General features: G+C 47.2%; 1 protein-coding gene across 4 annotated transcripts in view; it reads left to right on the top strand.

The window, feature by feature from the left end:
- HLTF (helicase like transcription factor) overlaps window positions 1-14,650 on the top strand; it is a 274,018-nt gene that overhangs the window by 165,616 nt on the left and 93,752 nt on the right. For all 4 annotated transcript variants that reach the window (XR_012751708.1, XM_075340799.1, XM_075340800.1 and 1 more), the window contains exon 10: window positions 8,132-8,183. Coding sequence is in view for 3 of the 4 variants with exons in the window: in XM_075340799.1 (XP_075196914.1) it covers window positions 8,132-8,183 (52 nt within the window). In the remaining variant the exon portion in view is untranslated. The remainder of the gene's footprint in view (window positions 1-8,131; window positions 8,184-14,650) is intronic.

The following is a 14,650-nucleotide window of genomic DNA, read 5'->3' as shown; positions in this document are numbered from 1 at the left end:
TCATTTCTTGCCTGTTCAGAGAGTGTGCAAATGTGCTTGAACACTCTTGAGGTTGGGCTGGCTCGTCAACCGTCAAAAGTCGTCTCTACTTCCATCTCAATGTCTTGAAATTTTTGAGCATGGTCCTAGACACTTCTCGAGCCCGGGTGTTTCTACCAGTAGAGAAACTGACCTCCCTGAGACAGGGCAATCAGGTCCTCTGCGGTTCGGGATGAAAATTTTGGGGAAGATGGTGGCGGCGATGGAAGCCATCCTGTTCGTTCAATTTCACCTTCGTCCTATTCATCTGGCTCTCCTTTCAGCGTGGGACAGGAACCTGGTGTCCCGCCATCGCCCGGTTCTTCTTTCCCAGAGGGTGATTCACTCCCTCCTCTGGTGGACCCATCGATCCTCGCTCTCCGAAGGGAGATCCTTCCTCCCGATTCACTGTCACGACAGACGCCAGCCTGATAGGTTGGGGAGCCGTGTTCCATCATGACACAGTTCAGGGTCGCTGGTCTCTCCCGGAACGCTCCCTCCCTATCAACATTCTGGAGCTAAGGACCATATTTCTAGACCTTCAAGAGTTCCTTCCACTTCTCTCGGGTCTCCCTGTTCGGATTCAATTTGAGAACCCCACTACAGTTGCATACATAAATCATCAAGGAGGGACGCACAGCTTAGCAGCGATGGAAGAAGTCACCAAGATCCTTAGTTTGGCAGAGAAGCACGCCTCTGCTATATCCGTGGTTCACATGCCAGGAATAGAGAACTGGGCAGCGGACTTCCTAAGCCAACAAGGTCTGGCAGTGGGAGAGTGGTCCCTCCACGACGAGGTGTTCCAGCAGATCTGTCACAAGTGGGGTCCTCCAGATGTGGACCTCCATGGCATCTTGCCAAAACGCCAAGGTCCACCCCTTCATAGCCCACTCCCACGACCCGCATGCAATAAGTTCCGACGCCCTGGTCCTGCCATGGTCCCAGTTTTATCTCCCTTACATATTTCCTCCACTTTCCCTCATCCCGAGGGTGATCAAAAAGGTCAAGGCGGAGGGAGTCTCTGTGATATTAGTAGCTCCAGATTGGCCCAGGAGGGCCTGGTACTTGGAACTCGTCCAGCTACTAGGCGACATGCCCTGGCGGCTTCCCGATCGCCCAGATGTTCTGTTGCAGGGACCGATTTGCCACCAGAACTCCTCTCAGCTGCATTTGACGGCGTGGCTGTTAAATCCTGGATTCTAGCCAAGACCGCTCCCCCCAGGTAATTTCCACTATAATAAATGCTAGAAAGCCCTCCTTTGCTCACATTTATCATAGAACCTGGAGATCATTTCTTTCTTGGTGCAAACAACATGGAAAGTCGCCGGTTACCTTTTTCCTTATCCAACATCCTGACCTTTTTGCAGGTAGGACTGGATTTGGGGCTAGCCCTCAGTACACTCAAGGGACAGGTCTCCGCCTTTCTATTTTTTTATCCAGAAGCAGCTAGCGACTCGGTCGCAGATTCATACCTTTCTTCAGGGGATAACCCATCTGGTTCCCGCCTATCGTCAGCCCCTAGGTCCATGGGACCTTAATCTGGTTTTAGGAGTCCTTCAGCAAGCGCCTTTTTAACCACTGCGAGAAATCTCGCTCTTTACTTTCTTGAAAAGTCGCGTTTTTAGTCGCTAACACATCCGTGAGGCGAGTTTCGGAATTGGCGGCTCTTTCCTGGCGGGTTCCCTACCTGGATTTTTCACCAGGACAAGGTTGTTCTCCTGCCCTCAACGTCTTTCCTCCTAAAGGTAGTTTCTCCTTTTCATCTAAATGAGTAAATCGTCCTGCCGTCATTCTGCCCTGCTCCGGTTCATTCATTTGAGAAGTCCCTACATAATCTAGATCTTGTTAGGGCTCTGAGGATCTATATCTCTTGAACCGCGCAGTTTTGCAAGTCAGACGCACTCTTTGTACTTCTAGAAGGGCACAAGAAGGGTGCTTCAGCCTTGAAGTCCACGATTGGTCGTTGGATTAGATCAGCTATCCGAGAGGCGTACAGGGTGAAAGACGTCACCCTTCCGGGAGCGGTCAAGGCTCGTTCCACCAGAGCGCTGGGAGCTTCTTGGGCTGTTCGCCATCAAGCTTCGGCGGCTTAACTTTGCAAAGCCGTTACTTACTCCAGCGTCCACACGTTCACCAGGTGTTAGAGTACAAACGCAGGCTTCTGTGGATGCTGCCCTGGGGAGACAAGTTTTGCAGGCCGCGGTGGCTCTCCTCTGACTCCGAGGGACCCCGCTTCAGTTACTACCTACCTTTTATAGTTAATGGTCAGTTGGTTTATCTGACCTTACCAGTTGTTAATGGTTTTGTTACCACCCAGGGACTGCTTTGGAACGTCCCATTGTACTGTGTTCCCCCAATAAGGCGAAAGAGAGAGGAAGATTTTTGTGTACTCACTGTAAAATCTTTTTCTCTGAGCCTTCATTGGGGAACACAGCACCCACCCTCTTTGGATTACATGTTTTCTCATTCTTTGCATAATGTATAGCTACAGCTTCTCCTACTAAGTTTACTCTAAACTGGCCTAGTTCCTGGTCACACGGAAAAAAGCTGTGGACAAACAAGCGCATAGGGTCTTACCCCAATATGTGAGGGGTGGGGGTGGGGGAGTAAACCTACTCACCAATAGTGGTTGTGAGAAGCCACAACTACTATATTCGCATATATCACACAATCCAAGGCTGCAGCCACCAATACGGTAGATAACAGAGAGCACAAGAGAGAGGTGTTCAATGCCGCGCCAATGGATCACTCTAGTTCCTGGTCAGTCACGGGATGTACACTCAGGCACTAAGGAGGAGAAGCTAACTTTTTTCTTAGTTTGCCTAGTGTAAACCTCCTGCTGGCAACAGCAGCAATACACCCATGGTCCTGTGTCCCACCCCACCCCCCCACCAATGAAGGCTGAGAGAAAAAAAATTTAAGGGGAGTACACAAAAATCTTCCTTTTACACATTTCCTTACTATTTGCAGTCACAGGGAGTCTCGATGGGGGCAAAATACTCTTCATCCCTTGCTAATTTGGTAATGGCGTTTTGGGAACATGAATTTATTTTCGCTACCACTAACCCTTTCATTTCCAGTGGTCTGGTATGGCAGATACATTGATGACCTGCTCTTTATTTGGGGGGGTGATGTGTCTGCCGTACCTGACTTTGTAAGGTACAAGAATTCCAACCCATATAATTTAAAATTTTACATTTGTCCAGGATTCCACCTCCATTTCTTTTCTTGACTTATCCCTCACTGGTGTGCCAAATGGGCCCATTAAAACATCCACCTTTGCTGAAGCTAGGTTTGGTAATACTATCTTCCACACAGCCAGCAGCCATCCTAGGTATACTAGAAAATCCATTCCTGTGCGGGAATTTATTCGTACGAAACTTAACTGTAGTACTCACCAGAGTTTTTAAAAACAGAAATTGAGAAATCCAGGGCCAAACTCCAGGATAGGGGTTACCCTTCTTGGACTTTGACTCGGGCAGAACAAAATTATTTTTTAAAAAAAAGGGAAGATATGTTAACATCAAATTCAAATACAATTTTTGATGTTGAATGTGGTAGGACTAATAAAAGTAAAAATTCCAAACTTGTAGTTATTTTACAGTATAGTCTTCAATTTAATCAAATCACTTATTATGAAGGCATTGCCCCTCCTGTATGATAAGGGATGAGGGATGATGATGGATGGATGATGATGATGATGGATGGATGGGATGGATGGATGATTGATAAAATATTAAATCCTGGTTGTCTAGTGGTAGCAAAAAAGAAATAAAACTATTGGTAATTTTATCGCACCAAGTTTTTTCTCTGATCGTCCCTCTGGTACTTGGCTTAGTGCTACAGAATTTTTATAAATGTGGCACAACAAATTGCAGGACTTGCTCCCATGCACAGGTTACAAAAAAAATTCTCTAACTTTTTAATTCTGAAAAAACCCATGCCATCAAACAGTATATCAATTGTAACACTAAGAATGTAGTCTATCTTATGAAATGCACACAATGCGATCTTAAATATGTGGGATGCACTATAAGTCTCCTGAAAAAAATGTTTTTCTGATCGCATTACCGATATTACATCTTTAAATACTGCCAATATCTCACAGGCAGCAAAACATTTTATTACTGTACATAGCAGATCCACAGCTACATTAAAAGTTTGTGGCATTGAAAGAGTAAGCATAGAAAGAGCAATCATAGACTAATGCTTCTCCCCAGAGAAGCTTTCTGGATTTTTTTTATTTAAGCACTTGTCTGCCAAATGGGTTAATCTTACGCATGGAAATAATGTTTCATTATTAAATTTGTATTTGAGCAGCCGTCATTATATTTGTTTTTGTATTACAGTAGTTTTTTTGTTTTTTTAATTGATTTTATACATGTGGATTAAGGTTTTTTTTCTTTTTTGTATATTCACAGGTCATATTTTTATCAGTCTTTGTTTTGTTTTGTTTTTTTGTTTGCTGCCTGTATTGCCATAAAAATCTTTGTATTTTATATTTGATATTACATTTGTTTGATGTAGAGTCTGAAATAATTTTTCTGTTTTATCTATTGTGGATGTATATATATATGCCTGGCTGTAATATGCTGTATTCTCTAAATTCTGTGGAACATTACTTTGGGGGGAATTTTTTTTTTTTTTTTCTTTCAATGCTTTCATACTTTTCTTATTTATATACAAAAATTGCTTATGCTTGTAAGCATTGTGGGTTTTTTGTTGTTTTTTTTTTTGTACATATAGATTTTATATTCTTTAATTTTTGTATTTATAGTTGTTTTTTGTATAATGTGCAATGACTGAGTTTTCTGGAGTCTGTATGGACATGATTAGTGGGGTAAACGTCTTTGGAAGGAATACGTTATATTCACCTGCTTCAAATCAGCTATAATCAGATAGAAATCTCCAGGAAATGAATTCAACCAAGCTCTGACAAAGGACCTCTCGTCTGAAACGCGTAGCTTTGCACTTTTTTTCAGTTTGTTTGGGTTTTTTTTTCCTCTGGCAACATTGTAATTTGCCTTCTGGATTTTAGCCTAATTTTGGAATAAAGCGCCTTTATATTACTTGGAAGCTGGAATTTCCTTTACTTCTGATTTGCACCCGCAGGGTGGTGTCTGCTTCCCCTCAGGGGATTAGTTCCGATACAGGTGAGCTGGCAATTATCCCTTTTTTTTTTTCACTTTTTTATTATATGCAAACAAAATGAGAAAAAAAACAAAAACTGCAAATCCGTTTACTTGAGACCAATATAGTCTTACCTCAGCCTAGCAATGAATAAAGTTTAACACCCTTCAGAATATGTATTTTTTCCTTGCAACATTGTGCCAATTTCATTTGGATACAATATATTAAGTGTCGGTCTGTACAGTATTTCATTGTTGTTGTCAGAGTGTGTGTTTTGGGGTTTTTTTTTTTGAAAGTTTAATTTCTCAATGAAATATTTCTCATTAGTGATAGGGGTATTCTGGCGTTCAGGAAGAAGGATGCAGAGGAATTGCACATAAAGCAATAATAATACAGTAGATCATTAAAAAAACTACCCCCACTATTTTTATTTCCCCTAGTTCTTTGTCAGTGTTTGTAATGTAGTGTAACTGTATTAAAATATTTACAAATCACCATTTTCTCTTCCCAGCTCCACTCCTCCTATAATCTGTGCGACGAGCGGCAGCTACTTTCCTAATGATGCGCCCTCTGAGCTCATCAGCTCACCATAAATCAAGTCAATGACAGGACTGCTCCTTAGCTCTTTTTGTGATGGATTTATGACGAGCTCAGAGGGCTGGAGACCAGGCAGAAACACTTGCTCCTGTGATCAAACAGACAGGAAAATATTTAACCTCAGAAATATGCAGCAGGCTCCCATGTTATGTTCCGTTTACTCACTTATGATTTATGCTCAGCCCCCGCCTGGAGCCGTTTGTGTACGAACCATGAATTGGAGCATCTTCATGGTCAGACACAGCCATTTCACAGCACATAGCAGGGGCACAGTTATCTTTTTAGCACATCCAGTTGTGAAACTTTTTATTATTTCAGGATCTATTGAATAAAATGTACTTTGGGACTACCCCTTTTTAACTTTTGTTCAACAGAACATAGGGCAATAATTTCCAAAACCGTGGGTAAGACTGATGTGTATTAACCCCTTCACGACCATGGACGGATATATCCGTCATGGAGCGTGTCCCGTTAAGCCCCGCCCCCTACCGCGGGCAGGCGGCGGGGATCGGCGCACATATCAGCTGTTATCAACAGCTGACATGTGTGCCTACATGTTCCGAGTCGAATCGCATTCCACCCGGAACATTAACCCCTTACATCTCGCTGCCAAAGTCTGGCAGCGAGATGTATATGCGCGCGGCCGTGTTTTTTACTTACCGCCGCCCCCACCGGAAGTCACGTGAGTGATCACGTGACTTTCGGGGGTTGCCATCGTAGCACAGGGTCATGTGATGACGCCTGCTGCTATGACTTTTTAGTTTCGTTTTCACCCGGCCGGGAGCAGGGTGAAAACAAAAGTGACTGAATCTGCTCTTTACAGCTGTATAGCTGTGATCAGCAGATAGATAATAGCGATCGGATTGCTGATCGCTATAGCCCCCTAGGGGGACTAGTAAAATAAAAAAAAAAGTAAAATAAAAAGTTTTAAAAAATTAAAAAAAACAAACCTAAAAGTTCAAATCGCCCCCTTTCCCCCCATTGAAAATTAAAGGGTTTAAAAAAAAAATAAATATACACATATTTGGTATCGCCGCGTTCAGAAATGCCTGATTTATCAAAATATAAAATCAATTAATCTGATTGGTAAACGGCGTAGTGGCAAAAAAATTCCAAATGCCAAAATTACGTTTTTTGGTCGCCGCAAGTTTTACGCAAAATGCAATAACAGGCGATCAAAACTTAGCATCTGTGCAAAAATGGTACCATTAGAAACGTCAGCTCGAGACGCAAAAAATAAGTCGTCACTGAGCCATAGATCCCAAAAAATGAGAACGCTACGGGTTTCGGAAAATGGCGCAAAACGTACGCCACTTTTATTGGACAAACTTCTGAATTTTTTTTTTTAACCCCTTAGATACAAGTAAATCTATACATGTTTGGTGTCTACAAAGTCGCACCGACCTCAGGCATTATACCCACACATCAGTTTTACCATATAGTGAACACGGTGAATAAAACAGCCCAAAAACTATTGTGCCATCACACTTTTTTTGCAGTTTTTCCCCACCTGGAATTTTTTTTGCTGCTTTCCAGTACTCCATATGGTAAAAATTATGGTTTCATTTAAAAGTGCAACTTGTCCTGCAAAAAACAAGCCCTCATATGGCAAGATTGACGGAAAAGTAAAAAAGTTACGGCTCTCGGAAGAAGGGGAGCAAAAAACAAAAATGCAAAAACGGAAAGTGCCCCTGGGCTGAAGGGGTTAAAGGGGAGGTCTGCTACATAGAGTGCACTGTGTAAATTTTTCTGTAAGCCCTAACCAGTTTTGTACTTTGTTTTATTATAAAATTCTCTACTATTCTCTGTATAAAACTAATCCCGATAACTGTCTTTTTTTTGTTTTTTCTTAAGTTTTGTTAGACTGGAGTCTGAAAAGGAGCATAGTTTGAGGATGTCCCCACAATTTTTCCCTGAAATAATCTGTAATTGGGAAGCGGTGATAGAAGGCCGAGTGCCGCTCCTTTCCCTGAAATCAAAAGTAATCAGGTGGTGTCGCTGCTGTCAATGTCAGAAGTAGAGACTATGGCTGCGACCACTGAGGCTGCGTTTCATTATCAATCACCCCCCAAACGATACATAATTAGGGAGCGGAGGAGACAAAAGCTGTGACAATTGACTGCAGCTCTGTCCTCTGATGTCATGTTTTTGGGGGTGGGGGGTGATTGCAGTGCCATCCTCATGTGATGTTCCATTCAAGACTGCCCTCAAACAAAATGTTAGAGTTAATAAATTAATCAGACATAAGGCGAATGGTAAGGAATTTTATAAGCTGAAACCACTTTACTAATTTGCTTTTAACATATAATGCCTTTTAAAAAGGTCTAGGTATTGGACCACAACACTTGTTAATTTTTTTTTTCTTCTTTTTTTTTTTAAACTAAAGAAACGTCTAAGAGCGGTAGCAGCCAAGAAGCTACTAATACAAGCCTTAAAAGGTATGTGTTGGGCTAACCATTTTGTTTATTACATAAATTGATGGTACAAGTGAAGATTAGAGAGATTAATTTCAAAGTATCTTAAAGGTTTTTCTAGTCTAAATCCATAAGTGTGTAGTCATTCTGTGTCTGCAGACTTATGAATCCTTACATCGCATGCTCATGAGGATTCGCCGGGAGGGGTAGTCACGTAGCCACGTGTATGGAAAATGCAGATTTTCGGGCTGAATCTGACTAAAGAGGTGCGGCCTCACTGGATCTAAATGGAATGCCACCATCTAGCCCGGAGTCTGCTTATCACATACTCGCAGCCACATGACAGTCACACTTGGTTCAGAAACCAGTGAATTCTCACAGTGCACACAATGTGAGGATCCGCACGTCTGCAGACACAGACACATAGTGATTAACTGCAGACTTGTGGATTTAGACCGGACACCCCTTTATCACAGAAACCTGCTTTCTTCGGCGCTCCATTGGGAGACCCAGACGATTGGGTGTATAGCACTGCCTCCGGAGGCCACACAAAGCATTACACTAAAAAGTGTAAGGCCCCTCCCCTTCTGGCTATACACCCCCCGTGGGATCACGGGCTGCTCAGTTTTCAAGCTTTGTGCGAAGGAGGTCAGACATCCACGCATAGCTCCACTGTTTAGTCAGCAGTAGCTGCTGACTATATCGGATGGAAGAAAAGAGGGCCCATACTAGGGCCCCCAGCATGCTCCCTTCTCACCCCATTCCTATTGGCGGTGTTTGTTAAGGTTGAGGTACCCATTGTGGGTACGGAGGCTGGAGCCCACATGCTGCTTTCCTTCCCCATCCCCCTGAGGGGCTCTGAGGAAGTGGGATCTTACCGGCCCCCAAGCCCTGAGGCCGGGCTCCATCCACAGACCCGTAGAACCTGCTGGATACGGAGCTGGGTACCGTTCAGGGACAAGGCCCTGCAACATTCAGGTACTCTGTGTCCCCGTATGGACAGGCCACGCACACTCCAGACTTGCTGGGTGTTCTAGTGCGCCGGGGACAGTAGCGCTGCGCGCTGGGGTTACAGTCACTGCAGTTTCTCTGAGGGACTTTATGTGTTGGGGACTGCCGCGCCGGCCGCCCCTGGAGCGGCGGCGCGGCTGAGACTTGTGGTGCGCCGGGGACTTAGCGCCGACCGTGCTTTTACGACGGCGGCGCTTATAAATCTAGTCCCCGGCTTTTGCGGCCTAGCTCCGCTTCGTTCCCGCCCCCACCCTGTCAATCAGGGCAAGGGAGAGACGCTGTATGATAGTCAGCGCCGAGGGCTGGAGTCTTATTTACATACTCCAGCCCTCTCACTGAGCACAGTGGGGCGCAGGTTTCCCGCACTTTGTCTGCACACGCCCAAGGCCCGCCCCTCTCCACAGGACGCCGGCAGCCATTCCTACATGCAGTCTGGCTGGAGAACGGACACAGGCTCTGGGAGACCCAGACAAGGGATTTCTGGCGACCACACACCCGCGTTAAGCGGGCGGTAAGCAGCACATTAGTGCTGGCCCCACTAGTGCCACAGTGTTATATTGGTGTATTTTTTTCTCTATACCATATATATATATATATATATATATATATATATATATATATATATTGCACTGTAAGGTCGCTTCTTGGCTGTATACCCTATATTGCTCTGAGGAGACGACAACATGTCATCCGCAAAACGCAAGGGTGCCAAGACACAGGCTGTATACGCTACTTGTGCCGCTTGTGGGGCTGATCTACCGGCAGGTTCCAATGACCCCCATTGTGTGCAATGTTCGGTCCCTGTGCCACTTCGTCAGCCGGAGTCTATGGTGGTAGTGGCCCAGGCAGAGTCACCGGTGAACCCTGTCCCGGTGACGGGGACAGAGTTTGCAGTTTTTGCTGACAAGATGTCTGTCACTATGACAAAAATCCTAGAGACCTTGCAGGCCAGGCCAGTTACTCAGACCATGGACACTGCTGCGTCAATGTTCCCCGGTCCCCCTCAGTTGGAGTTAATCCGTGCTTCAAGGGGGTCCCAGGCATCTCAGGCTGAAGGCTCTGACTCAGATGACAGTCCCAGGCAGCCTAAGCGAGCTCGCTGGGAGAGACCCTCCACGTCATCACGCGGATCAGGGTCTCAGCGAGAAGAGTCTCTGCATGATGAGACAGAGGAGGGTGATCAGGAGTCTAATCCTGAGACCGCTCTCAATCTGGATACTCCTGATGGTGACGCCATGGTAAATGACCTTATAGCGGCCATCAATAGACTGTTGGATATTTCTCCCCCAGCCCCTTCAGCAGAAGAGGCAGCTGCACAGCAGGAGAAGTTCCATTTCAGGTATCCCAAGCGTAAACTGAGTACTTTTCTGGACCACGCTGACTTCAGAGAATCAGTCCAGAAACACCATGCTTATCCAGACAAGCGTTTCTCCAAACGTCTTAAGGATACACGTTATCCCTTTCCCCCTGACGTGGTCAAACGCTGGACCCAGTGTCCAAAGGTGGATCCCCCAATCTCCAGGCTTGCGGCTAGATCCATAGTTGCAGTGGAGGATGGGGCTTCACTTAAAGATGCCAATGACAGACAGATGGACCTTTGGTTGAAATCTGTCTATGAAGCTATCGGCGCGTCGTTTGCTCCAGCATTCGCGGCCGTGTGGGCACTCCAAGCTATTTCAGCTGGTCTGGCACAGGTGGACTCTATCATACGTCCAGCAGTGCCGCAAGTGGAGTCCTTAACTTCGCAAATGTCTGCGTTTGCGACCTATGCTATCAACGCTGTCCTGGACTCTACGAGCCGTACCTCAATGGCGTCTGCCAACTCGGTGGTTTTGCGCAGAGCCTTGTGGTTAAAAGAATGGAAAGCGGATTCTGCTTCCAAAAAATGTTTAACCAGCTTGCCACTATCTGTAGACAGACTGTTTGGTGAGCAATTGGCTGAAATCATTAAACAGTCCAAGGGTAAAGACTCCTCCTTACCCCAGCCCAGATCAAGCAAACCTCAACAAAGGAGGTGGCAGTCGAGGTTTCGGTCCTTTCGAGGCTCCGGCAAGGCCCAATTCTCCTCGTCCAAAGGGACTCAGAAGGAGCAAAGGGGCTCAGATTCCTGGCGGGCTCACTCACGCCCCAAGAAAGCAACCGGAGGAACCGCTTCCAAGGCGGCTGCCTCATGACTTTCGGCCTCCTCCCTCCGCATCCTCGGTCGGTGGCAGGCTCTCCCGCTTTTGCGACATTTGGCTGCCACAGGTCAAGGACCGGTGGGTAACAGACATTTTGTCTCACGGGTACAGGATAGAGTTCAGTTCTCGTCCTCCGCCTCGGTTCTTCAGAACTTCCCCACATCCCGACCGAGCAGATGCTCTTCTGCAGGCGGTGGGCTCACTAAGAGCAGAAGGAGTGGTGATCCCTGTTCCTCTTCAGGAACAAGGGCAAGGTTTTTACTCCAATCTCTTCGTGGTTCCAAAAAAGGACGGCTCGTTCCGTCCTGTTCTGGACCTAAAGCTGCTCAACAAGCATGTGAACGCCAGGCGGTTCCGGATGGAATCCCTCCGCTCCGTCATTGCCTCAATGTCTCAAGGAGATTTCCTTGCATCAATAGACATCAAAGATGCTTATCTCCACGTGCCGATTGCTACAGAGCACCAACGTTTTCTACGTTTTGTGATAAGAGACGAACATCTCCAGTTCGTAGCTCTGCCATTTGGTCTGGCGACAGCCCCACGGGTTTTCACCAAGGTCATGGCGGCAGTGGTAGCAGTCTTGCACTCCCAGGGACACTCGGTGATCCCTTACTTGGACGATCTACTTGTCAAAGCACCCTCTCAAGAGGCATGCCAACACAGCCTGAATGTTGCGCTGGAGACTCTCCAGACTTTCGGGTGGATCATCAACTTTTCAAAGTCAAATCTGTCACCGACTCAATCACTAACGTATCTTGGCATGGAGTTTCATACTCTCTCAGCGATAGTGAAGCTTCCGCTGGACAAGCAGCGGTCACTACAGACAGGGGTACAGTCTCTCCTTCATGGTCAGTCGCACTCCTTAAGGCGCCTCATGCACTTCTTAGGGAAGATGGTGGCAGCAATGGAGGCAGTCCCGTTTGCACAGTTTCATCTGCGCCCACTTCAATGGGACATTCTCCGCCAATGGGACGGGAAGTCAACTTCCCTGGACAGGAAAGTCTCCCTTTCCCAGACGGCCAAGGACTCTCTGCAATGGTGGCTTCTTCCCACCTCATTATCACAGGGAAGATCATTCCTACCCCCATCCTGGGCAGTGGTCACGACAGACGCGAGTCTGTCAGGGTGGGGAGCAGTTTTTCTCCACCACAGGGCTCAAGGGACGTGGACTCAGCAGGAGTCCACCCTTCAGATCAATGTTCTGGAAATCAGGGCAGTGTATCTTGCCCTACTAGCCTTCCAGCAGTGGCTGGAAGGAAAGCAGATCCGAATTCAGTCGGACAACTCCACAGCGGTGGCATACATCAACCACCAAGGAGGGACACGCAGTCGGCAAGCCTTCCAGGAAGTCCGGCGGATTCTGTTGTGGGTGGAGGACAGAGCATCCACCATATCAGCGGTTCACATCCCGGGCGTAGAAAACTGGGAAGCAGACTTCCTCAGTCGCCAGGGTATGGACGCAGGGGAATGGTCCCTTCACCCGGACGTGTTTCAGGAAATCTGTCGCCGCTGGGGGGTGCCGGACGTCGACCTAATGGCGTCGCGGCACAACAACAAGGTCCCGACGTTCATGGCGCGGTCTCGCGATCAAAGAGCTCTGGCGGCAGACGCCTTAGTGCAAGATTGGTCGCAGTTCCGGCTCCCTTATGTGTTCCCACCTCTGGCACTCTTGCCCAGAGTGCTACGCAAGATCAGATCCGATTGCAGCCGCGTCATACTCGTCGCCCCAGACTGGCCGAGGAGGTCGTGGTACCCGGATCTGTGGCATCTCACGGTCGGCCAACCGTGGACACTACCAGACCGACCAGACTTACTGTCCCAAGGGCCGTTTTTCCATCGGAATTCTGCGGCCCTGAACCTGACTGTGTGGCCATTGAGTCCTGGATCCTAGCGTCTTCAGGATTATCCCAAGGAGTCGTTGCCACCATGAGACAGGCTAGGAAGTCCACTTCTGCTAAGATCTACCACAGAACGTGGAGGATTTTCTTATCCTGGTGCTCTGCACAAGGAGTATCCCCCTGGCCATTCGCGTTACCTACTTTTCTTTCCTTCCTGCAATCTGGGTTGGAAAAGGGCTTGTCGCTCGGCTCCCTTAAAGGGCAAGTCTCGGCACTATCCGTGTTTTTTCAGAAGCGTCTAGCACGACTTTCTCAGGTGCGCACGTTCCTGCAGGGGGTTTGTCATATCGTCCCTCCGTACAGGCGGCCGTTAGATCCATGGGATCTAAACAGGGTACTAGTTGCTCTCCAGAAGCCGCCCTTCGAGCCTCTGAGGGATGTTTCACTTTCTCGTCTCTCACAGAAAGTGGCCTTTCTAGTGGCGGTCACGTCTCTTCGGAGAGTGTCTGAGCTAGCAGCGCTGTCATCCAAGGCTCCCTTCCTGGTGTTCCACCAGGACAAGGTAGTGCTGCGCCCCATTCAGGAGTTTCTCCCTAAGGTGGTATCCTCTTTTCATCTTAATCAGGATATCTCCTTGCCTTCCTTTTGTCCTCATCCAGTTCTTCGGTATGAAAAGGATTTACATTTGTTAGATCTGGTGAGAGCACTCAGAATCTACATTTCCCGCACGGCGCCCCTGCGGCGCTCGGATGCACTCTTTGTCCTTGTCGCTGGTAAGCGCAAAGGGTCGCAGGCTTCCAAAGCCACCCTGGCTCGATGGATCAAAGAACCAATTCTTGAAGCTTACCGTTCTGCTGGGCTTCCGGTTCCATCAGGGCTGAAGGCCCACTCTACCAGAGCCGTGGGTGCGTCCTGGGCATTACGACACCAGGCTACGGCTCAACAGGTGTGCCAGGCAGCTACCTGGTCGAGTCTGCACACTTTCACCAAACATTATCAGGTGCATACCTATGCTTCGGCGGACGCCAGCCTAGGTAGAAGAGTCCTGCAGGCGGCAGTTACCTCCCCGTAGGGGAAGGCTGTCTTTGCAGCTCTAACATGAGGTATTTCTTTACCCACCCAGGGACTGCTTTTGGACGTCCCAATCGTCTGGGTCTCCCAATGGAGCGCAGAAGAAGAAGGGAATTTTGTTACTTACCGTAAATTCCTTTTCTTCTAGCTCCTATTGGGAGACCCAGCACCCGCCCTGTTGTCCTTCGGGATTGTTGGTTTTTTTCGGGTACACATGTTGTTCATGTTGAACGGTTTTCAGTTCTCCGATGTTACTTCGGAGTGAATTTGTTTAAACCAGTTATTGGCTTTCCTCCTTCTTGCTTTAGCACTAAAACTGAGCAGCCCGTGATCCCACGGGGGGTGTATAGCCAGAAGGGGAGGGGCCTTACACTTTTTAGTGTAATGCTTT

This window comes from Anomaloglossus baeobatrachus, chromosome 3 (genome assembly GCF_048569485.1).
Source record: "Anomaloglossus baeobatrachus isolate aAnoBae1 chromosome 3, aAnoBae1.hap1, whole genome shotgun sequence".
In the NCBI taxonomy this organism is placed as follows: Eukaryota; Metazoa; Chordata; class Amphibia; order Anura; family Aromobatidae; genus Anomaloglossus; species Anomaloglossus baeobatrachus.
This window is presented reverse-complemented; position numbering and strand designations above follow the sequence as displayed.